We start from the raw sequence: 26,359 nt of genomic DNA on the forward strand, positions 1-26,359 counted from the left end.
AAAATACTTAATGCTAATACTTCTTCTGGTTTGTTCTTCCACTTAACTGGTTGATTTGCTGTCTGTAGATGACCTGCTGTACCCCGACTTCATGAATGGTTCCTAACTTCAAAGTTATACTCCCTGGTATCAGTCCCATGGTAGACATAACCGATGGAAATGATTTTTTCCCATCACACCAGTAATTCTGAAATCATGGCATAGCTCCCACATGTAGTCACTGTGATTGCTTGATTTATCATTTCCCGATCCCCTCACCTCATCTTCTTCATGCTCACGGACAAATTTCTTCTTTTGTTTTCTCTTCCAAACCTGGTTCTGAAAGCCTAGCTTAACTCTGTGTCTTCCAGAGCACCTTCTGATTGCCTCCTGGCTCAGTGCATCTGTTCCTAACATATGAAACACTACAAACACCTCTGTAAGCAATAGGTAAATCAGTGTGCACAGCTGGATTCCAGCAAAACCATCAATATGGACATTGATTTCCTGTGACTTTCCACACATCATAAACACAAGATTTTTATCTTTACCAACTATCAAAAATAATCTAAAAATAAAACCCATTCTGAATGATACTAAATAGGAAGCCGTCTGGATTTGGCTCGCGGGTTTCCCAGATACAACCATTTCCCCCAGATGGAAAACACGTGTGATACAGGCCTGCAGAGGTGACAGTGGACTGCTTTGTCTCCTGGTTGTTATAACCGACTCCCCACTGAGTACCAAGGCGGTCTCTTATGCCCAGCTCAATGCCGCATATGGAGAAGTTAGAGCCTGTGTATTTCCGGTTGGTTTTGAACCTCAGGGCTGATAAAGAACTTCCTTATAACTCTCCTTTGTCCCCCAGGGCAGCCCTGGAACCACCTAGCCTCTGAAGGTTGTGCAGGGTCTGATCCAGTCAAATCTCTAGGGTTTCATTGGAATATTACCACATAGAAGTTAGGCAGACAGGACATGTTCTTCAAAGAGAGCCTATTTTCCCATTGACTAGCGGTTGCCTGCCAGTACACAAGTTCAATGTATTGGTTGAAACAAAAGTTCTGGAAAGTTCTATGGGTGAATGTGAGCAGACATTTAGCCATATCCCGGAATCCCATGCAACAGTTTCTTCTATGGAGATTTTAATGATACCTACGTGATAGAAACATCATGGGAGTATCTGCACTGACAGCTATTAAATACTTAGAATATCTGATGAAATCGAACTTAATGAAGGATAGGTTGTATTTTCAAGATAATATTTCAAGGCCCTGGGAAAAGAGACAAAATATAACAAGAAAGGACTCAAGCATTAGACTTTGGCAGTTGTCGACTTGTGAAGTCATGGCATTAGCTGTCTATGACCTTCATGGTTTCCCTAACGACTTTGCTATCAAGTTGTCGCAAGAATAGACTATGTGCCTCATACGAAGTGCCTGGCACGTCAGGTAACCTGTCCATGCCTGGCAAGTCAGGTAACCCATCTATGTGTAGCCGTTTCTTTTCTTACCCAGGAGAGTTGATCATGATGTAGACATTTGCTCAATCTGTAAGTACTTCTACGAATAATCTTTGAGAAATTATATTTTAAAGTTTCAGTATTTTCCTATTGATGTTTCTTATAATACTGTATATAGATCATAAAAGAAAATAAAGTAACTTCCTGAAAGGCATGTGAGTAATTAATAGGACTGTTATATCTAAAGAGTGCAAGCAGTAGAATTTATCTCAAAATCTAAGATTAAAAACCCCATATATTATAGCTAAGAAATCCTAGACTAGATGATGTTTTAGTTTACATTTAAGACATTACATGTGACCCTTTAAATTGTGTTCCTATAACACTAATATAGAAATTCAACTTATACGATCAATGAGGTAAGAGTCTTAATGCGAATGGTGTGTGCATACGTTCTATGTACTTCTTATGTAGAACTTAATTTGGTCTGTTTTTTATTGCAGCTGCTTTCTGCCTGTGCTTTTAGAAATGCTGCATCCTTTTGAAGAGACACATTACCGGTCTTTGTTTCCATTGTTCCCAGTTGCTGTGACCCCTTACGGTTATGCCTCCAAGTTTGAGATCCACTTTGATGACAAGTTTGATGTGTCTTTTGGGAGAGAAGGAGAGACGATGAGCCTGGGCTGTCGTGTAGTCATCACCCCTGAAATTAAACAGTTCCAGCCAGAGGTCCAGTGGTATAGAAATGGTGAGTCCATCTCACTTTGCTTCCTAATGAAAAACACGTGTGGGCCAGTTTCTGAGGGCTGGCCTAGCCTGTGTGCTGAAGACAGCACTCTGCTGTGCTGTTTGTAACATACACTTCAGTATAATGACACGTGTGTGTGTGTGTGTGTGAGTGAGTACATGTGAGTGAGTGTGTGTGGTATGTGTGTGAGTGTATTTGTGTGTGAGTGTATGAGTGTGTGCATGTGTTTGAGAGTGTGTGTGTGAGTGTGAGTATGTGTGTGTGTACCATATATATCTATTTTCCAAGACAGGGTCTCACTGTGTAGCCCTGGCTGCCCTGGAACTCACTATGTAGACCAGGCTGGCCTCAAACTCACAGAGATGACTGCCTCTGCCTCCCGAGTTGGGATTATAGACATACACCACCATGCCCTGCTAAAATATATTTTTGAAGGTAAGATTTCCTTGTCACCAAGTAATAAGAGTAGTAAATTATTAAAACCCTGTATATTTACTTTGTAAGTTAGGTTATTTGATAAAGTATTTTTCCTTATAGATATCTTTTATAAGAGTTGTATAAAACTTAAAAAATATATAACTTCAGGAAATAATTAAGTCGTAATATTATTAATCAGCAGAGTAAATTTTCAGAAGCAATACAGACATTAGTAATTTTTTTTTCTTTTTTTGGTTTTATGACACAGGGTTTCTCTTTGTAGATCTGGCTTCCCTGGCACTCACTGTGTAGATCAGGCTGGCCTCAAACTCAGAGATCCACTTGTTTCTGCCTCCTGAGTGCTGTGACTAAAGGCATGCACTACCACTACCTGGCTAGTAATCTTACATTAATGTGGTAGCCTCTTTATAATTTAAGTTTATAGTAAATATATTCTTCACATGGAATATGTAAATTTGTACAAAAACAGATACAAGATAGATAAAAATTATCCCATTTGTATTTGTTTTATTTTTTTATGGTACTGACTTTTGGGGATGTAGACAGATACCATCACACAGGACTGCTCTGGAAGGTTACCTGAGCTGGGTTCAATGCTATGTAGGCATTGGCTTGACACTCATATCATTTTATTCCTTTAAAAATTTTTATGTGTATGGATGTTTTGCCTGGATGTACATCTGTGCTTTTTTTGTATTCCCTGACAGAGGAGGCCATTAGGTCCCCTAGAACTGGAGTTGTGAGCCACCATGTGGGTGCTGGGAATTGAACTCAAGTCCTCAGGCAAAGCAGCCCGTGTTCTTAACCACTGAGCCATAGCCTCATTTTATATGTAAACTTACATTTTATATGTGTAGTCCTGAGACTACAGAGCACACATATAGCAGAGAAGATAGGCCAAGCGGTAAAACAGATAACCACAGGCTCAGGCTCATTGTGGGCCATGGGCAGCATGCCCACTACACTAAGGGCCTGGCCATTAGGTGCACATGTAAACACCTGTGGCGGTCTGGGGTCCCTAAGGTTCCAACATGATGGTTGGGACAGTGCCCTGGTCTAAACTGGAATTAGCAAGGCTGTGGTCCCTGCAGCAGCAGCAGCAGTGAAGTGTTGCCTAAGGCAGTGGCCCCAGAGGACACTGCAGATTCTACGGGGAAACACACTATGGGCTCCCACAATAGGAGGTGGGCGATGGGCAGAGTAACCCCCCAGCTCAGACACGGGACTGACTTACATGCAGCAAGTTTATGAGTGAGATACCACAAACCACAGTAAAGCTCGTGAGTTAGTCTTCCTCGGAGTTGGAACCTCTGGCTCTGAGTCTTAAAGTGAAATTTAAGATTGTAGCATCCAATGGAAAGAACATGTCTTTCATATAATTTTCTGAGCGGGCCAGTTGTAGAATTAGTTTTTCCTCATAGCTAAAAACATAGATGGAATGCATAAGCAGGAATTTTGGATGGTATATGAATCATGACATAAAAATTAAAGGGCATATCAGAATAAACATTAAAATACAGTTATATAAATTTACATGTAAAATTAAGTTCAGACAGCACAAAAATGATTTGTACAATTGAGTCATTTTTGGAAAAATTCAACACTCAGCAATTCTAGAATGTTAAAATTTTTATTTATCTGTTAACACATAATTATGGCACTAGTTTTTTTTTTTTTTTTTTTTTTTTTTTTTTTTTTTTGTAGTTTGTATGACCCCTGTTAAAAGTAACAGAATATTTTAAACTGAAAATAGGCTGTCTTAGTTAGGGCTGCTATTGTTGTGATGAAACACCATGGGGAGGCAGGGTTTATTTGGTCTACACTTCAACATCACAGTATCCTGAAGGAAGTCAGGCGAAGAGCTCACATAGGGCAGGAACCTGGAGGCAGGAGCTGATACAGAGCCAGGGAGGGGGCTGCTCACTGGCTTGCTCAGTCTGCTTTCTTAGAGAACCCAGGGACGGCCCCGCCCACAGTGGGCTGTCCCTCCCCCATCAATCGCTAATTTGAAAAATGCCCTATGCTGGATCGTTTTCTCGATTGAAGTTCCCTCCTTACCGATGATTCTAGCCCGTGTCAAGCTGGCATTAAACCAGCCAGCACAGAGGGAGAACTCAACACTTGGAGCTCTGCTCTTTGAACAAAGAGCTTGGAATTCTAATTTTGTCAGATGTTACGGATTACGTGTCTGCCATGGAGCCCCTTACTTCTGTCTAGTATTTCCCCTAATGTTAAACACTCTAAGGTCTAGAGAGTTCTAAGAGCCAAGTGACTCTTGGAGAGAGGGAGAGGCTTGGCGTGGGGAAGAGAGGTCGCCAAAGAGGGTAAAGCCAATGAATTGGCTTGTTCTTTACATTTCCAGGAGCACCCATTTCTCCATCCAAATGGGTGGGAATGCAGTGGAGCGGAGACCGGGCAACACTCACGTTCTCTCACCTCAACAAGGAAGATGAAGGCCTCTACACAATCCGCGTGCAAATGGGGGAGTATTACGAACAATATAGTGCTTATGTCTTCGTTCGAGGTAAGACCTGGCAGAAAGCAGAACACAAAGCTGCATCTAACACACTGAGGCACTAACATGTCTTAGTGAGTTGAGGAGTTGTTAAAACATCCTGCCCCACGACTTGGAGCAGGAATATTAATTCTAGTGAAGCTAGACCCAGTACAAAAGATGATCCCCACAGGCGCCAACACAGAGGTGCTTGGTTTCCAGACAGTGTCTGTCATTAACAAGAGGATGATGTCTTTACTGGGACACTCCTGCGGTGAGGGGCTTCTACAGTCTCGTCATTTGGAGAGCTGTCTTAGTTTATGGAAGCTGGCACAAAAGGCTACGGTTTTTTTGGAGACTTCCTCTTTAATAAACATCACAGAAAGCAAATGTATTATTTCTTGCTGGACTCCTTCTTCCCATGGCTTTGATTTGGTCAGGAAGGAAACAGACGGTAGAACTCAATTCTTACACAAACTGCAGTTGCTGGTTTTAAGCTTTCTTTTTCCACTGTTGTCTTGAATGGGCTGGGTATATGCAGTGGTATGTTGCTCTCCATGGGATCCTAGCACTTCAGCCTGAGCTCTATGTTTTTTCCATGTAATAGGCATGTGCAGCCACAGAGGAGACGCAGAATAGTCCCAAGAAAACAAAGTGTATTCTACTCACGGGAATCAGAAACAGGAGGCTCCTCAGGGCTCGGTGGAAAAGCACCAGGACCAATGGCTCCAGAGGCCAAAGGCCAGGAACGTGGGAGGACGTGGAGTCATCCAGAAGGGGAAGGTGTAGGCTCGGTGGTTAGACTGACTTTGGAGGGCTCCGAGACGTGTCGGTCCTCTTCCAGTGCCTGGTTAAGGGTAGAGGGCAGGTAGGGGGGTGGGAGGTTGATTAAGAAGCTGCCTTCTGGGTGGTGTGGGCCTGGGGGGGGCCTGCGAGATGCTGGGTCTGCTGCCCAGGCCCTGCTGTGGAGGTAGGTTGTTGCCTCTAAGCTTCAGATAGACTGGGAAGGAGCAGTCTCTCTGATTAGAAAGAGTAGAGGTCATCAGAATACACAGGCAACTAAAAGTACAAACAATATAGGTGGTTTAGTAACTTTTATCTCTCATGTACTGAATGGAAAATTAACCCATAGGCATTTGATGGAGATGCAAGTGTAGATGCTGTCCTCATGCCCTTACAATAACACCAAAGACTCCACTAGCTCTGTAATTGATTTCTTCTGAAATCTCATGTCTTTTATGAATTTTAAAGCACAGTTCTTACCGGGTTCAGGAGAGAGCTCATTTGGTAAATTGCTTGCCAAGTGAGTGTGAGGACCTGAGTTCAGATCCCCAGCACCCAGGTGATGGCTCCCACCTGTATCTCTAGTGCTGGGAAGACACTGGTAGGCTCTGTGGGGCTTGCTGCCCAGCCAATCTTTCTGAATCTGCCAGCTCTGGGTTCAGTTTGAGACCTTGTCTCAAAAAGTAGGACAGAGATTGGTCAAGGAAGATGGCCAACATAGTCTCTGTTCTACACACACCTCAGCACACACCTGCCACATGCACATCACACACACACCAACACACACTTGCACACATGTATACAACACACACATATCAGCACATATCTTCACACATGCACACATACACATACACACCAGTACACCAGCACACATGCATAAAGCACACACACATCACCACATACATGCATACATACATATATACGTACACATACACCACAAAATTTAATTAAAAACAAAGGCATTGCACTGTGTCACCAGGGTCCTCAGAAGGACCCGCAAACCATAACAGTAGTTTAGGACACGTGTGTCTTCTGTGCCTCAGCAAAGACTTAGTTAGGCTGCTGGCTGGGCTGGCTGAGGTGAAATAACCACTGAAGACTTGCCCTCCTCCATCTGTCAGCCTCTCACGTCCTGGCCTGTTGGCTCAGTCTGTCACTTTAGAGGTCAGATGGTGGTCCTGTTGGCTCTGCTCCGTATGATCATGTAATATCCAGGCCCCATATTTCATGCTATTGTCCAGGTTAAGAGGGTTTTAAAAAAGGAGGAAAGAGGCAGCTTGGGGGACGGGGCTGCTCACTTCTGCTTGGTGAGCAAATATTTTGTATATTCCACATACAACACTCACCAAGGGTGGCCCACGTGTTCTCCACTGACACTGAGTGCTCACAACACCAAACGGGAGCAGGAAGAATGCGTTCTGGGGACACTCAGTGTCATATCCACACTGAACAATGACAAATGATCACTAGATCCAGCCAAGAACCAGCAACTGACAAAAGATGTACGAACATCTGTAACATCTGGGAAACGTGTCAGAGTGTCTTCTCCACAGAAGCATTGTGGGTAAAGTCAGGTATTGCTGCGGGAACGGAGGAGGCAGCCTTCGTTAAAGGTTGCTATGGAAACAGGCTCGCTGGGACTCATGCCAAAGTTAGGTTAGCCAAACCACCTGGATCAGCTTAGCTAGACAATGGCTGGGTATGCAAAGTCTCCCTCCCCTCTCAGTGTCTCATCTCAGCCAACTGGAGAGTCTCTACTCACGCTGGGAGCCCTGGCTGGCCAGGCTGCTCTGCGTTGGCCCACCAACTGGGTCTCTGCCAGATTTGCATGGGATGTCACATGACTGACTCCAGATGCAGAGAGCTTCAGGGGCCAACATTTAAATCCCACGTTCCGGTTTTAATAATCCGCAAATTAAGGAAATGGAAAGATGCTAAGGTTGATCCGATGTTACTATGGCAGGATTGAGTAAATAACTGGGAAAAAAAATGAAGATTTCAGCAATTGTCCTGTGAGCTTGACAACTTTTAGAAAAGTTTATTTTTCATGTTTCATATTACTACTGCTAATGGTGCTGCACTGTCATGAAGCTCAGGGACTTGTATAATTCTCTGCCACCTGGCTTCGTCCATTATTGATTTTAAATGGTGTATTTTAGAGTATTAAAAGCAACTTTATTTAGGCATAGATACACATAAAGCTCTCCCACATAACTGCACACTTGAATGTTTGTAAATACATGTGCAGAGTTAAGCAGTCATCACCCATGGTTTCCTCCTCTAATATCTCTGTCACTCTGAGTTTCCCTGAATCACTCCCATGCCCAGTCATGGCTTTTGAGGCCACAATCTGCTTTCTGTGTCTACAAGTTTTCTTTCAGGACATTTTTGGGTATCAGTGTTCTTCTGAGCCTGCCTCCCTTCACTCAGCATTTTGAGGGTTATTTATGTCATAATATGTACGGTAGATTGTTCATTTTTGTTGCTAGCCTAGTATTCTAATGTATAGATGTGCCTCACACTGTCTATATATCCACTAGTTGATAGGCAACAGGATTGTCCCTACTGTTTAGTGTTTTTAAGGGTGGTAGCACTACGAATAGTCATGTCATATTTATGGGACAGTTTTTTCATTTGTCTTTAATACATACCCATGTGTTGAATTGTTGGATCATATGATCTGTTTCCAGAACTACAAAACATTTTCAGTGATATTTTATGTGTTTTTAAACTTTTCCAATGTAGGTGTGAGGTGATATAAAAGGCATTCTTTTTAGGGTCCTGGTATTTTTACTGCATTATCAGCACGGTCAGTAGGTGAAGCACCATGTTCTGTAGAAGTACTGCAGAGCTGAGCACATTTGGATAGGCTTTTATTACCCAGACAACGTGTTTATAGTAAAAATATAGATGTTATAAACAATGAAAAGAGAAGAGCCACTTATAAGGTGTCATCAGAAATACACAATGTCAACATTTGTTACACACTCTGTTCTACCTGAATCCCTTCCCCAAACACGCACACACACACGCACATACACACACACACACACAGAGAGAGAGAGAGAGAGAGAGAGAGAGATCATAAAGTTACAGAGGATGAGACAGAAATATCATGAAGGAAGAATTGCAAATGACAAGCAAATACATGAAAAAAATGTTACTAGTAACCAAAGCATTCTAAATTGCAGACAGGTGATGCTTCATCTACCATACTGCAAAGATAACAAGACTTTAAAACTCCTTGTAAGGGCTGGGGAAATGGCCCAGCACCCATGTAAAAGCCAGGTGCAGCAGCACACATCTATAACCTAAGCATTAGAGGGCCGAGGGCTGGGGCAGAGGCACAGACAGCCGGACCCCTGAAACTCCAGCTTCAGAGACAGATGGCCTCAGCCAGTCTTGCTGGTTTAGTGAGACACTGCCTCAGAAAGCAAAGTGGAGAGTAACCGAGGGAGACACCACCGCTGGAATTCTGGTCCCCATACACGTGTGCACACATGAGTGCCTGCACGCTTACACACATTCACGCAACCATACATGCATACCCACACATAATAAAAACAACTCTGCCAGAGTAGGAGGATACAGAGACAGGCTCTTCTGTGACTGTGAATTGGTTCAGAGTCTCTGGGGCTGTTTTGCAACTGTGTATTTAGATTACATAGTCCAACTTCTCCAGTTCCAGGACAAAGTGGACAAATGTGAACACAAATATTACAGAAAACTGGAGGAATCCAGTTGCTCGCCAATGTAAGAATAGTAAAATGAAATGTTTACACATCTATAATAAGGAGGCATAAATATATAAGGATAAATATAAAAGGTTATGTCCCACATAAACAACAAAATACTACACAGCAGTGAAAACTTATGATGTATACCTATAATTATTGAAATATTTCAAGAAAAAAGGGCAGTTTTCATAAAGACCATGACCCAGGTTATTTAAAAAGTAATCAGCTTCTTGAGGCATGAGACTAGCTGACATAAAAACAGCCAGGACAAGCTGGAAGAGTATTTACTAAACAAGCTTACAGCGGAGCCAGCTTTGGCACAATACCCACACCCAAGTTTAGTAAAAGTCTAGATGATACAGGAAGACATTGATTGTTCACAGCTAACTTAGTGGTTGTTCTTGTGGTATTTTGAATTAAGAACTACTAAAGCGAACCTTTGCTTTTCTGAGACAGCCAATGCTGGTCAGCTGGGGCTGTGATTAGGAAGAGATCTGTATCACTGAAGCAGAATTTTCTGAGAAGTGTTTTCTCAGGGTCAGCACATGGAGGCTGTGGTCTTCAGGTGGCCATTGGATGGATGAATGAATGAAGTGGTCTTCAGGTGGCCATGAGTGGATGAATGAATGAATGAGTGAATGAATGAATGAAGTGGTCTTCAGGTGGCTATGAGTAGATGAATGAATGAGTGAGTGAATGAATGAATGAATGAATGGAATGCTTCAATAACTAAATAGATCATCGAGCCCATCCCCGGAATGGCATCCTGCAAACCGTGTTACAGAAATGCTGACTCACAGCTCTCTGGACACCTGCCTTCCGTGGAAGGATTCTAAATCCAGCCCTGGCCATGATTTGTTGGTGTCTTTCTCCTTTAGTGTGTCTTCAGGAGACATTTACCCAGAGAGCGTGCCCTGATGATTTATGAGCTCTTCACAAGTAATGCAGACCCACTAACATTAAGCCCAGAAGTCTGCCAATATTGCTGCCATCATATAAAATACTCTGTAACTCATGGGACTTGCAGAAGTGTAGATCATAGGAAAAGAGTGTTTGGTTGTCAGGAGTGTTTTCTCCGGGATAAGTGGCTCCCATGTGTCCCCGAATCTCCCAGTTCTGCTCACATGCTCGATTGGAAGAACTGGCCCCTCCCCCAGACTTATCAATGGCTTTATCATTCTCACTTAAAGGGTTACTGATGGTATATTTTTATTTCATTTCCTTCTGGTTCATTAATTAGCTGTGCCTGGGGACTTAGGGGAGGGCAACAATCTGGGATCTCGGTGCACAAACAGTCAATGCTCTGTTTCCTGTGTTATTGTAGACTTTTACTAAACTCAAATGTGGGTATTGTGTCAGAGTTCTTTTCCTAAGTGTCCCCAGTTCTGGAACAGTCATTACCTGTGTTGATTTTTGTTTGTTGTGTTTTTATTTTCGGTCTTCTATCTATTTGCCAAGCTCTGTTACAGGATTTACTTTAGTTGACAGTATCAGATGTTTCAGCCCATGGTAGGCTCCATATTCCAGGGTCTGTGGTGAGAAATTTGTGTGGCAGACAGGGCGGATCAGAACTGTATAACTCATATTAGCTTGGAAGAAGGGGGTGCCAGCAAGAAGAAGCCAAGGCAGGACATACCCTTTGAACATGTGTCCCACTGACCTTCATCCAGCCAATCCCACTCTCCACACTTCCCCTACTCACCAATCTTGTATCCCATTGTTAAACTATCACTGGGCTAAACCATTGATTATGCTGGCGTTGCCATGATCTAATAGTCCTGGGAAAGCATGTACAGACATACTCAGATGCACTTTAACGCTCTCCTGCATGTCTCAATCCAGTCAAATGGGCATCAGTAACCACCACGTTTGGTCAAAGCAGGGTCTTTTTGTCTTCAAAGGACAATGCCCACATAGTAAGTTTCATGTTTTTATTCTTTTTTATTTATTTATTTATTTTATATAACCAAGTCCATTTAAATGAAAACAAACATTTATAGACAATATTTGGGAATTTGGACGTTGTTCTTTCCAAACTACTTCCTGCTGGTAAGCGGCACTGTCATGGGGGACATGGTTTTTATTCTTATAGTTGCATTCCAGTAACATGTGGTGGGGGACGTTTGCCTTTTTGGGAGCCTGCCAGAGATTTAGTACCACTGCCAAGCAATGTCTTAAGAACAGACTTTCTGGCACGATTTGGTATCTCCCTATCAATATTTTTGGAATTCTTTGGGAAGCAGGAATGAGGAGACAAAACCCATGGATCCTCCTCAGAGCCCTTTTATTATCTAACATAATGCTCTTCCCCCAAAGTAAAAAGCACACCGTGTTATGTTGATAAACAAATTGTAAGACGTGAAGCTTGCTCTATGAAGCCAAATACGTGTGATCTGTAGGAAATGCGTGCACCATGACCTCAGTCTGCCAAGCTGGCAGAGGCTGTGTGAGCATTTAACAGGACCCCTTGTCTCCACAGATGCTGATGCAGAGATTGAAGGAGCCCCCGCAGCGCCCTTGGATGTGGTGTCTTTGGATGCTAACAAAGATTACATCATCATCTCCTGGAAGCAGCCAGCTGTGGATGGAGGGAGCCCTATCTTGGGATACTTTATTGATAAGTTAGTGCTCGACCTCGCCTCAGTCAGAGTCCTGTGGACACACAGATGTCCACTTGATTCTTCCCATTACTTCTAAGCGAAATGCTCTCTCTTCTGGTTTTTCCCTCCTCTCCCTCTCTCGCTCCATATGTGATGTATGTATGTATGTACACATATATGTACATGTGTGTGTATATGTATATGTGTACATATATATGCAAACATACCAGTACCTAATTATTTACATAAATTCTTTGAATTTGACAACCAACTCATGCGCTACCTTGGCAAGAGTGTAATGACTTTATAAACCTCTAATAGCAGAGGCCAGTGTGGAAATGAAATGATTGATATTCAGTATACTTAACTTCCATGCTCCTAGTATAGCAGTCATTCAAGAGCACTGACTTAGAAGCACAAATGTATTCCTTACTCCATATGATGTGGTTCCAAGTTATCCATGCTATGTAAGAAATTGTAACAAAAATTCATGGTGTTAGGCTTCACTCTTACCTACAAGTCCTTGTGGATTTCCTTCTTCAGAACTCACGGATCCCGAGATTTGTGGATTTCACACATTCATATCTACTAGGCTGGGGTAATACAAGCAACACATTCAGATTATTGGTTCAAGTGTGCGATTCTCTGGCTTAGTTTCTCTTCCAATAGTTGTCCCAATTCCTTTTGTTTTTGTCTCTAGAAACAATCAGACAGGTGATCTATGTCAGTGTATTAACCCTCATATTCGCAACAGTAAGTGAAAGCATGCCCATTGTGCTCAGTGCCTTCCAGAGAAGTGTTTTTGATCAGGCCATACTTAGCAGGAGACCCAGAGTGGGCTGGAGGCTCCACTCACTTGCGATGAGTGTGGAGGTTTATGTTAACCCTTTCCTTACTGCCAGTCTGCTTCGTTGTCTTTGACAAATAGCCAAGGCACCTGCAGACTTCATGGAGGATTACAGACAACCAGTGCAGGCTGTTTTTCTCTTGCCTTGGTCTTTACGAACGAGCACCCCATGCATAATACTTACTGTTTGCGATAGCACTGTTCTAAACACTGCGTGTTGATTACCACTAACCATCCCAGACAGACCTTGCTAGTACAAGAAAGAAAGAGCTGCCCCAAGCCACATACCAGCAAAGAAACATTACCTAGCCTAAGGTCACATGGGTAGGAAGCCCAGAGCTAGAATTCAGATACCAGCTTGACTGTAGGTCAGTGCTCTCTCTGCACTAACATGCTATAGAAGCTTCTAGAGAAGAAGCCCTTCACCTTTCCTGCACTGCCATTCCCCAGACACAGCAATACATTTGAAAGGCCTTTACATAATGTTGAAAACAATGATCATTATCCATATCAAAGAATGAAAAATGAGAATAAGGAAGGCCCTCCCTTATTTATATTGCTTCTGGAGCTGCCCTCCCATGAGAACGATTTAGAAATTATACATTTTGAACATAGTGCCTTATAGGGGATGTATTTCAGAGTAAAAGCCTTGTGTACTAATTGTAAAAACCAAGGAATTGTCATATCATAACACTACACATCGGTAGCCTCGTATGAACTATCGTATTTGTCTCCTGAGCAGTTTCCTGACTCTGTTATTGGTAGCAGTCACTACATTAGCAGGCAATTAGAATAAGTTCCCAAGCACTTAATTTCCCCACGGGGAGTCAGCCTCTTTGTTAAAGAAACTAGCATGGCTGGGCATGGCATGAGGCCCCAGCACTCAGGAGGTAGAGGCATGAGAGTCATGAGTTCAAAACCAGCTTGGGCTACATAGCAAGACCTTGGAGAGAGAGGGGAGGATGAAGAAAGGAAAGAAACAAATATATTACAATAACCTCTGACCCTTGTACCCACACAGGACATAGTGATCATCCAGTAAGAAAACAATGAGCTGTGTCCCAAAATGCAGTGCAAATAGTTTTTGTCCTGTTTTGTTCAGTTGGTTTAGTGTTTGGAGACAGTCTCCCTGTGCAGCCTAAACTAGCCTCAAGGTCATGACCCTTCCGCCCCAGGTCCCCAAATGCAGGGATTGCAGGTGGGCGCCACTCCCAGCTTCAGTAACCTTTTTAGGTCCCTACTTGTCCTACAAAAGTTCTGCTTTTAAAAGAAAATGCCCGAAGAAGGCAAGGAAACCACTAACAGTGGAATTAAAAGTGCCAGTAGGGGCGTGAATGAGGGGCCTCGCCTCACAAACGCTGGAGCCATGGCCCAGTGGTTAGAGCCCTGGCTGCCCTTCCAGAGGACCCGGGTTCAAGTTACCCAGCTCACAACTCTCCGTAACTCCAGTTAAAGGGATCCAACAGTGTCCTTTGTCCTTGGCACACACCACACACACAAGAAATGCACAGACATACATGTGGGCAAAACACCCCTACACATTAAAAAAAAAAGAAGAAGAAAAAAGGTCTGGATGCCTGCATGATTTTCTTACCCTCATCTCTGCCTTCTGCCCTTGACCCACAAGACCCCCGCCCCCCCCCCCCACTGCTTGTTCAGGAAAGGTCTGAAGCTTTGCTCTTCATGTTCAAAAAGACAAATTGTTGGCTGGTAAGATGTCTTAGTGAGTAAAGGTGGATGCCTGTACCCCACACGATAGAAGAGAAACCTCCTCCCTCTGTCTCTTTCTCTCTCTCCCTCCCCTCTCTCTGTCAAATGAATACTTGGAATCTTAAAGGAAATATTTAAAGGACACGTTGCCTTGAACCTGCTGGACCCTCACAAGCCGAGCAGGTGTTGCCCGTTTTGATTCAGGGAGGGCCTGAAGTGAGTGGTGAATCTGTTGCCCTCTCCCCGCGCTTAGCCACACTCAGTGTAACCTCCTGCTAACCCCTCTTCCCCTCAGGTGTGAGGTGGGCACAGATAGCTGGTCTCAGTGCAACGACACACCTGTGAAGTTTGCTCGGTTTCCGGTCACCGGTTTGATAGAAGGTCGTTCCTACATATTCCGGGTTCGAGCTGTGAATAAAACTGGAATAGGCCTGCCATCTCGAGTTTCTGAGCCCGTGGCTGCTCTGGATCCAGCTGAGAAAGCTAGACTTAAAAGTAAGTCCTTTCATTTCTCTTTATCTTCCCTGAGCTTTTAAAACAAAAACAAAAACAAAAAAACACTACGCTAGGTGTCCCAGCCAGCAATCCCTCTTCTGTCCACTAGAGGGAGGCAAGAATAAACTCTCCCTGTGATCAGAAAATCCTGAGGTTTGGTGATTCTAAGAACATAAAATATATTTGTTCTTGATTCACTTTTTGAGGGCTTTTAAAAAACATCACCTTATTTTATCTTTTAAAAATCACTCAGAAAAGTGTACCTTGCTAATGTGTGTTCTAATCATTAGGCAAGGAATGAAAGATGGAACAAATAGCCCAAAGACCATTTTTATTCACATTATTAGTGTACCCCAAATGTAACTGCACTTATGGTTCAAAGGTGAACTTCCTGACCTCGACATCTTTGTCCAAGCATTCCTAGCCATCTCTATGAGCTTCTCCATGTTGATTAAAAAATAAATTTACATCTGATCCAAATTTTTTGTTTCCATTTAGGTAATATAAAATAATCTTGAACTGTCAAGGTGGTTCAGCGGGTAAGGGCACTTGCTGCCAAGCCTGACCATCTGAATTCAATGCCCAGGACCCACTCGGTGAGAGGAGAGTGCTAACTCCTACAGCTGCCCTCTGACCTCCATACTCTGTGGCTTATATGCAGTCTCATGCACCCATGTATACATAGTGTGGACACACACGGACACGCGCGCACACACACACAATTGAAATACAATCCAAAAAGTCTTAAAATAATAATTTTAAGGCACACACATTATGCCTTCAATGGGAACCTGTATGACATCTCCCAAACAAGGGGTCATAAAATGACACCATAAGAATCCCTAGTCACTGACATGTCATTCTGTCCTAGTGGCCCTACTCACACATCAGACCAGCAGGTGTTAGCTGAGGGAATATGCGCATAGGACGCTTAGCTACAGCTCTCGCCTCTGCCTACTTCATGCCTGAGGTATCATTTGCCAGTTGTAATAAAAAATGTTTCTGGACGCTGTCAGATGCCCCAGGGAGCAGGAGATAACTCTTGTGGAGATTACAGGTCCATCCAGCACTTACACTTTTGTTCTTTACCTCAGTGACGTTTAGTGTCATCCAAGAACTCCAAGGAAGATAGCATCGCATTCAGACTCCCTCCCTGTTAAATCAGGCAATTCTACCTCATGTTTTCTTCTACTCCCCTTTTATGAATCCCAATAAAGATAAGGTTTTTGTGAATGGGAAACACATCATCTTCTTTGCTCCCTTCCTGTTTCCTGCAGACTCGGATGAAAGGTCCCCCAAGTAAAGCAAGATAGAATCATTCTTTCTTTCCCAGACAATCTACCATCTATCTATCTATCTATCTATCTATCTATCTATCTATCTATCTATCCATCCATCCGTCTGTCTACCATCTATTATCTTTTGTCTATCATCTATGTATCTACCATCTATTATCTATCATCTGTCTATTGTCTATCTATCATCTATCTCGTGTGTGTGTGTGTGTGTGTGTGTGTGTGTGTGTGTGCGCGCGCGCGCGTGTGTGTGAATTCGGGCATGCATGCCACAGTGCTCATGTGGAAGCCAAAGGACAACCAACTGGCAGGAATTGGTTATCTCCATCCACTGTGTGGGTCTCGGGAATTGAACTCAGGACACCAGGTTTGGCAGCAGGCACATTTACCTGTGGAGCTACCTTTCCCATCCACCATTCTCTTTTTCATGCTTTCAGGGCCACAGGATGGAGCTCTTCTTTAAATTACACCTCTCTCTTCCATCTTCCCTACTCATGGTCTAAGCTGACTTCCCATGGACAACACTTTTCCAAACGTAACAGGAAAGGCTTGCCTCCTTCAGCTCTCCCATGCTAATCTGCCTCTTATACCCTCTGACCCCCAAAATGGCAGATAGAGAACTACTGGGCTCATGACTGACCTCGATGTGTTTCTCGTCTCTGGAGAAGGCCTGCGAAAGCCTACATGTTTTGGGGGCTGTGTGCTGAGCACTCACATGAGCCCAGGTTGCTCAGTTATCTTGTTTAAGTAGAATTGCAGAAAATTCAACTCAGTCCATGTTCCGGCAAGGGCTATGCCTTCCATACACCTTAGACATGTAAAGATGCACCAGGAAGACAAGTAAGAGAACTAGAACCTATTTGACTCACTCATCCAGTTTATCCATTTATCAAAGAGTCAGAAGCACATCTGTGAACATGCGGCTTTTACGCTTGTCTTGTTTAGGTCGTCCTTCAGCACCCTGGACTGGACAGATCATTGTCACTGAAGAGGAACCTACAGGTAAAACCCCTGGCCTCTCCGGAAGCCACTGCTGGCGTCTTGCTGTGCAATTTAGCTTTGCTTGTGAAGCTTTGGGAAGGGATAGTAGTTGAAATAACTTACCAAAGAATCATGTGTGGGGTTGTGGGGCTGAGGATTGAGCCCAGGACCTTGTGCACGCCAAGGACATGCTTTACCTTTTGAGCTATACTTCCAGGTCCCAAAGAATCACGTTTAATTTTAAAAGACATATTGTGGTGCAGTTGTCACACATGAACTCTGCATATGTCAGCGTTACATTTGACAAGCTGTATGTGTGTGCACATGTGACCTCATTGCCGTGATCGAAACAGCAAACATGTCCCCCGCTCCTAAGACCCTGTCGTGTTCTTCCATCCCTCTCCCAGCCCCCGGTGGTCTCTGGCCTGCTTCCTGACACCACAGTTTGTACTGTCCACGTTTCATAAGTAGAATTGTACTTATCGTTGTCTGTTTCCTTTTGTCAGCGTGCTTATTTTGTGGTTTACTCGTGTAGATGCATCTCCCGATTAATAACGATCCGTCCATGCTTTTTTTTTAAAAGTTTCTGTAAGCCAGATGTTTGTGTAGATGTGTGCATGTTTTTATTTATTACACCAGTTTTCTTTTTATTATTTTCTCTTTTATTTAGACTTGGGCATTTTTTAATTATCCCATTTTATTTACGTTATATCATTAGTTATCATTCTCTTTTAGGTTTTAATATTTGATATTTATGATATGTACCTTTTCTCAGCCAACCTTTGTTCTTCCTCAGAGCTATATTGTCATACATTGTATTTGTGTATAGATCATAAACTGTACAGCATATTATGCTGATCTTGAATAGTCATCTATCTTTCAAAGAGATCTTAAAAGTTAGAAAAATTTTATTTTAAAAAACACTAAAGATTTATTCATGTTATTTTATGTACATGAATGTTTTGCCTGCTACATATAAGTGCACTTTGTGTGTCCCTGGTATGGACAGAGAGGGCACTGGATCCCCTAGAACTGGAGTTAGACATGGTGTGCATCCCCATGTGGGTTCTGAGAACCAAACCCAGGTCCTCTGAAGGAAAAGCTTTCTATATTTACTCACACTTTTTATGCTTTCCTGCCTTTCTTTCATATATGATCTCGCAGGCGTGTGCCGCCGCCATGCCTGGTTTTTCTCCTCTTTGTCCAGATTCCAGGGTTTTATTTGATCAGAGTTCCTTTCATCCTGTAACTTTTCTTACTGCACACTTTCTGGTTTACTAGTTGTTTTACCTCTTGTGTGTCTGAAAAGGTCTTGGTTTAACCTTCATTCTTGTAATATATTCACTGAATATGGGACTCTAGGTTGACAGTTTTCATGCAGTCCTTTGAAGAACTCAGTGCAGTTAAGAGACAGTGACAGGGCTGGAGAGGCCATGGAGCAGTTGCCAAGGGTCTTTGGGGAGCACTTGTGTCCCAGGAGTGTGTGGAGGTTTTACAGCTCTTTGAAACGCATGGACCATCCCAGTGCATTAGAAACAGCTAGAGCAAAGACAAATGAAAAACTAAGAAGTAATGAAGGTGACATCTAGGCTAAGAAAGCGGAGGAGCTGGTGAGCACAGCTTCTGTTGCTCAGAACGTGGCAGAGAAAGTAACCACTCTGAGGTCAGTGCACTGAAACTGGTCCCCGAAAACGTTCCTAGGACACATGCCGTACTGTGATGCTCCAACTGAGAAGCAGCCAGTCTTGTAGGATAAAACAAGGCTTTTCACATTGTAACTTTAAACTTAAAACTCTGGCAAAGGTCCTAGAAATGTAGATTTTTTTTTTCTGAAGGAGTTGGTTTGTTGAAAATGAATGAATCCAAGAGCAGCTTCATAATTTCCCATGAAGAGAGCATGCTGAGAGCTGCAGAGGCTGGTGTTAAAGGTGTTAGTAAGACGGTTCATTCTCATGAAAAGCAACCTTTATTCAGTAACATAAACTTACTTAGGGAGGTGTAACAGATTCCCTCCTCTTCCCTGGTGATACGGGTTTGCACTTAACGCCATCTGAAAAGGAACTGTCTTGACAAGTTGTTGAGTTTTCTTCCCATGGGAAACACAATTACTCGATATACATTACTAGGTTAAATTGATGTTGAGGCACTAAAATATTAAATTGGTCAGAAGCAAACAGTTTCTAACAGCCCCCATCATACAAGGTAGCCTTTGTTTCCCAGAACACTGTAGATTTTTTTTTGTTGTTTTTGTTTTTTCCTGCAGCTAACAAATAACCATGTAATTTCTTTTAGTGACAGGGTATTTCTCTGTGTTTTATAGACACGTTAAATCAGTCTTCTGTGGATAGAGAAATGAACTATCAGATCACTTGGGGTCACTATGGAATAAAGACATCCTAACTTTTCAAGAAAAGTTAACATACATGAGACTATATACAGTTTTTATAGTTATTTATATTTAGGTCATAATTAGATTGTTTTAAAAAATATAACAGACAGTTGCATTCTTCTCATTGTAATCAATAAAATGTCGACAAATTCTTCTGTGCATCCCATCCATGACATGATTGGTAGTATCACAGAGGGGCTTGGAATCCTACCATGTATTTGATGGATCATTAGAGAGAGACAGAGAGAGGGGGAGAGGGGGAGAAAGAGGACTTGGTTCGTTGTGCTGCAGGCCTGTACTGTAACAATAACTATTGTCATTGTGAATTTTGTCCCTGGGTCTGTGGTACATCTTTTTCCTCTGCTTCTATCACATTCTCTTTATCGCTGGTTAGAGTTTTGATTATGATGCGTGTAAGTGGTTTTCTCCCTATACATTGTGCTGAGTCTCAACATTCTTCTCAGGTCTGTGGGTGTATATAGTTGTCATCTGACCCGAAGAGGTTTTACCATTGTCTCCTAACATGTACTTTTTAATGCATTCCCTTCTTTGTCCCCGGCTTTAGGAATCCCAGTTATGCGCCACTGGAAGCCCGTTGAGACTGTTTCTCAGCTCATTGGTGCTGTGCCCCTCAGTCTTCATCCCCCTGAACATGCGGAATGTGTATAACCATGGCTTATATGTGTGGCCACATCCATGTCCTTGCCTAGTAGTTATTGCTTAGGAATTCACAGACGACACTAACTCTGACACCTGTGGTATTTCTGTTCTGGGTTTGTCACTAGTGATTAAGTCTTTCCCCCCAACATAGGCGTTATTTCCTTGCTTTCAAACATACTTTTTTCTTTTAATTAGTACCAGGTATTTTGAGTTTTATTGCTTGATGCTGGATATTTTTAAACTTGCAGAAATGCTCTTGAGCATTGTTTTGAGCATCTTTTCAGGGTGGCAGGGAATTCAACTGTTGTGTAGGGGATGGGAGGAGTAGGGAAAAAGAGGGGGAGGGAAGATGTTTTCTCATGAAGATGTAATTGTGAGGTGGAGCCAGAGAATATCATGTGACTCCCACGCTTCTGACCTTGACACGGAGACCAGTCCCACCACCCCATGCCCGCTGTGCGCTTCAGTTTGTGCTTTGTGTACTTACGTACTCCAGGGCCAAACACACCCACACTTCTTTGCACGGTTCAGTTCCGGCTCAGCCACACTCATAGAAAGTCAAGTCCAGCCCCAGACCCCCTCGGTCTGTTTGTGTGTCAGATGCACGGTGGCATCCAAATAACTAAACGAACGAACGATTTATTTATTTTAAAGAAGAGCTGAGGGGCAAGGTTTCTTTACATAGTGGACCCAGGAAGAGGGAGGCACTTGTGGCTCTCCATGTGTCCCCAGCCCCCTGAATATGTGCTCCTCACTTCACCTTGTTGTTTTTCAGAGGGTGTCATTCCTGGCCCCCCCACAGACCTCTCTGTCACTGAGGCCACCCGGAGCTACGTAGTGCTGAGCTGGAAACCCCCTGGCCAGCGTGGTCACGAGGGCATTATGTACTTTGTAGAAAAGGTAAGACCCTAGCATTATCACATGTGCCATCTCCTAACCGTCTTCTTAAGTCACATTAATCTCCAATAACAATGGAGTAAAGGAAGGCAGCAGCAGGAATAATCTAAACTCTTTCAATTCTTACAGATTATGAACTGTTGAATATGCATACACACATACATATGTATCACATAGAACCTCATCAAGGTTCCTTGAGACTTTTTCATGTTCCTACAACTACATGGTGTCATTTTCTAGAGCGGTCCCCTGTCTCTCTTGCTCTAGTGATGACTGTTTGTCCTTCTGTCATGATGTGAAACAATAAGTTCATGACCGCTTTCCCATGCAACATAGACATATTCCAAGGGTCTGCTTTTATGAAATCTAAAGTTATACTTACAGTTTCATATTTTCTAAATGTTCTCCCCAAATAAAAGTTGGTAGCATCCATAGCCTTCTTCTGTTTTAATAGGAACAAAGATGGCACAATAGCTACATGTTTATTTCCTGGTATATTTAACACACACCCATGCCCGCTGCAATCTTTGACACACTCCGCAGGGAGAGGCTCTGAATTAACTCTGTGACAGTAATTACCACTTTGCTGAGATAGTGACGCATAACAACCCACCCTGAGACATGTTCTTCAGATGAGTCACCACGGACTTCTGTTGACCATTTCCTTTGGTCAAACCAACCCGAATTTTTCCATGAAAGTCTGTAACTTCCCCAGATCAAAATGCGTATCATCTATCATTAAACAATTAGACATCTCTTCCTGCCAGCCTGTCAGTTGCATGGAAGAGAAGATAGTATTTAAGAGTATAACATTGCGTGGAGAAGCTTCACAGGGTGCATTCCAGCACCCAGAACGTTGGAGGAGTAAGGATGCAGACTGTGTTCAGAGACCTGGAATGCAGTTACAGGATTCTCTAAATGTCAAGCCGTTCCACTTCGAGTCTAATTATTTCTGATGAACTGTTTTATGAGCCGTTGGCCTTTGTAGAGTCTCGGCATGTTTTTTTTTTTTTGTTTTTTTTTTTTAGTGCTATCTGTTTGCACTTGAAGGGACTTTCACCTGGGATTTGCATGCACGTGCTGGTCTGTGAGTTACATACAGGCTTATAGTCAAACACCGAAGCCATGGCTGTGATTCCTAAGATGACTGAAACTTGGGGGCTCAGTGGTAAAAGGACCAGTGCACCAGGGCCTTCCTCTTAAACTTTTCCCTCGGCTATCTCACATCTTGGATGCTTTCCCTTTCAAAAACTGGTTACATCAGGCACAAAACAGTGCTACTTGCTAGCACTGCTTGTATCTGTAAGAATGAAAATAAGTGGTGTTTGCCAGACAACATCACCGTATCGCACACATTAGTTAATCTGCTTAATTCTTAAAAGAAACTCCATTAGGGACACACTTTTATTTCATTGTACCTATTTTATAGATAATGAAACTGAGTGTTTGGTGGGTTTGATAGTTTGCTCCAGATTGCACAGCAGGTGCAAGTTAGAGGTAGGATTTAGACATGCATAATCCAGGCACAGATCCATATATCCAGCTATAGACTGAGCATCTCTAATCCAAAAATCCAGATTCATAATCCAACAAGACACTCAAAATGTTTTGGATTTTGGATTGGGGATATTTAAATAGTAAAAGTCTAAGTAGATTTTACATGCATGCACACACACACAGACAAACACAATCTCCAAATCTTAAGCATGTACGGTTCCAAGCATTTGAGCACAAGGTTACTAAGGATCATCTATCTTTTGTTCCCATAACCTTATCCATTTGTTCATTCAGAGAAGAAACTTTAGTGTCCTTCTGGGCTGAGGCAGACATGAGCAAGCAGATCCCTGAGCTCATGGAATGCACTTTCTGGTAGAGGAGAGAGCAAATAAATAAGCTTCAGATAACGGCAAATGGCTTCATTGCTGAATAAAGCGGGGTAAGGGCAAAGGGAGGGAGGTGGTCCACAGGCCTTCCTGAGGAGCTGGCCGCAGAGTGTGGGCCTGAAGGATGTCATGAGTCGCAACGCTCAACTAAAACAACACAGTTCATAGTGACATGCACAAGTCTAAGTACTAAAAGCAGTTCTGGAGAGATAGATGTCCTTGAAACAAAGACTTCTATAAGCAGATTGACAAGCATTGTTTATGTACAAGTGACGTAATGTGTTACCACAGTTTATCAAACATCTCTTCTCCAATCCAGCTCTAGAGACGGGTGGTTTGTTGATGGGTAAATAAGTCTGAGTCCCCTGAGTGCTCTGGGGGCTTCCGATGATGTCACTGTTCCTGCTGCAGTGTGACGTGGGAACGGAAAACTGGCAACGTGTCAACACAGAGCTCCCAGTAAAGTCTCCTCGCTTTGCTCTGTTCGACTTGGTGGAGGGCAAATCTTACCGCTTCCGTGTCCGCTGTTCAAATTCAGCAGGAGTTGGTGAACCCTCGGAGGCAACAGAAGTGACAGTCGTAGGGGACAAACTTGGTAAGTGTGGGGCCAGACTGAGCAGCTGAGAAAATGTCAAACCAAGAGTAAAATAGTGTTGTTTTGCTTATGCAAAGTAAATGTCAGGAGTTTCAGCAGCTGGCATGGTTTTCAATGTCCACTGACGTTTCATTTACCATTATGCTTCCTAAATAATATTTTGAGCAAAATACATTATAAAACAAAAGAACTGCATGTTTAACATGATATGTAAACAGTTATGCATGTGTTTGCACGTATGCAGTGGTAATGGAGTGTATTAAATTACCTCCAGTTTGATCACCATTTTCTTTTTTTACCCAGATATCCCCAAGGCCCCTGGTAAAATCATCCCAAGTAGAAATACAGATACCTCAGTAGTGGTTTCCTGGGAGGAGTCCAAAGATGCCAAAGAGCTAGTGGGGTACTACATCGAGGCCAGTGTGGCTGGCTCTGGCAAGTGGGGGCCCTGCAACAACAACCCTGTGAAGGGCTCACGGTAATGTGCCTGTGTGCGTGCGTGTGTGTGCGTGTGTGTGCATGTGTGTGCGTGTGTGTGCATGTGTGTGGTGTGTGCGTGCGTGTGTGTGTACATGTGTGTGTGCACACATGTGTGCGTGCGTGTGGTGCATGTGGTGCATGTGCGTGTACGTGTGTGCACATGTGTGCGTGTGTGTGGTGCGTGCGTGCGTGTGTGCGTGTGTGTGGTGCGTGCATGTGTGCGTGCGTGCGTGTGTGTGTGTGTGTGTGGTGCATGCGTGCATGCGTGCATGTGTGCGTGTGTGTATTTATGTGTGTGTGTGGTGCATGCATGCATGCGGGAGCCCTGCAACAACAACCCTGTGAAGGGCTCACGGTAATGTGCCTGTGTGTGTGCGTGTGTGCGTGTGTGGTGCGTGCGTGCGTGTGTGGTGTGGTGTATGTGGTATGTGATGTCTTCCAGAATTACTGTAAACTACATGCAGTATACATATCCAATGGAAGAAAAACACACATGGGTTAGAGAGATGGCTAAGCAGCCTAAAGTGTATACCGCTCTTGCAGACGACCCAAGTCCTCTTAGCACCCACAGATGGTGATTCACAACCATCTGTAACTCCATCTGGCCTAACCTCCATGCACAGACACATTCTCCCTCACCCACCATAGACACATATAGATATGATTTTTTAAGGCCAAGCATTGGTGGCGCATGCCTTTAATCCCAGCACTCGGGAGGCAGAGGCAGTTGGATCTCTTTGAGTTCGAGTCCAGCCTGGTCTACAGAGCTAGTTCCAGGACAGGCCCCAAAGCAATACAGAGAAACCCTGTCTCGAAAAACAAAACAAAACAAAAGTTATAAATTTTAAAAAACTTTTAAGAACACATATAAACATTTGCTTTAAATAGCAAAATGAATTTAAAACTGAACATGTCTAACATACAATGTCTTAAGAAACATAAAATTACCATCCAAAGCTTCATTTTATAGTTCTTCTCTAATTCTTTCTCTTTTGATTATCTTTTCCATTGTTATTCTCTGGTCTTTCACATATAAAATGATATTACACTTCAAAGACCTAACAGGAGCTATCAAACATGAATACCTTGGTATTTTTTAAAGGACAGATAACAGAATATCAGCACTTTACAAATTTTGAATGTCAACATGATTAAACCCAGGATCAGGCAAATGGAAAACGGATGTTCTGGTAAGTTTGCCAGAGAATAGTGTTTTATTGCTTTTAATTGTTTTCTCAGACAGTTGAGCCTGTGTAATTTAGGGCCAACTTGAGACGTGCTCCCTATGAAGTGTGTGATAGGCTTGTTGGGCAGCTTAGCCGTTTCCCAAGGCCAAGCACTCCCAAAGGACGAGTGGAACCGGAGCCTGAGAGGCTGGGCCCTCAGGTTAAAGGGAGACAGCAGCGTACTTTGCATGGCATCCGTTTCTCCACTGAAGTGTTCCTGTATCCCATCTTCATCCTGGGCATTCAGGAGCCCAGGCATCTGCCTTTCTACAAAAAAGCAGGAGCCAGTGAAGGACAGACACGGTTGTTCCCATCATCGTACACACGATAACTAGTCTGATGTCTTCACCTTGAGTACACATTCACCAGATTAAGGTTTGGCTTCCAGCAAGTGAGTGGGAGAGAGTCCTTAGCAGGCCGTTACTTCCTGGGTTACAGAAATCAAGGCTGATTTAGTGTTTCACTGGTTCATAAAATGCTTCTTAGAACTGTAACAGCCGTTAAGGAGCGTGGTGGTTTAAATGGGAGACCATGGTGGACTCATACTATACCGTTGGATCTTTGCATCTAAGTGGTAATTCTGGAAACTATTTTTCACTTTGTCTCAGATTCCAGTGTGATTTCTCAAGTAATGATTCCTTCTCTGGCGTAGAGAAGGTAGCA

At 43.2% G+C, this 26,359-nt stretch overlaps 1 protein-coding gene across 1 annotated transcript in view; it reads left to right on the forward strand.

Moving 5' to 3' along the window:
- The window catches only part of Myom1 (myomesin 1), a 97,046-nt gene that overhangs the window by 21,824 nt on the left and 48,863 nt on the right, over positions 1-26,359 (forward strand). Inside the window, exons 8-15 of the mRNA XM_051190918.1 lie at positions 2,022-2,186; positions 4,987-5,148; positions 12,118-12,259; positions 15,091-15,290; positions 17,531-17,587; positions 21,391-21,515; positions 23,807-23,990; positions 24,294-24,468. Of these exons, the coding sequence (XP_051046875.1) occupies positions 2,022-2,186; positions 4,987-5,148; positions 12,118-12,259; positions 15,091-15,290; positions 17,531-17,587; positions 21,391-21,515; positions 23,807-23,990; positions 24,294-24,468 (1,210 nt within the window). The remainder of the gene's footprint in view (positions 1-2,021; positions 2,187-4,986; positions 5,149-12,117; positions 12,260-15,090; positions 15,291-17,530; positions 17,588-21,390; positions 21,516-23,806; positions 23,991-24,293; positions 24,469-26,359) is intronic.

Source organism: Phodopus roborovskii, unplaced genomic scaffold, assembly GCF_943737965.1.
Source record: "Phodopus roborovskii unplaced genomic scaffold, PHOROB, whole genome shotgun sequence".
In the NCBI taxonomy this organism is placed as follows: Eukaryota; Metazoa; Chordata; class Mammalia; order Rodentia; family Cricetidae; genus Phodopus; species Phodopus roborovskii.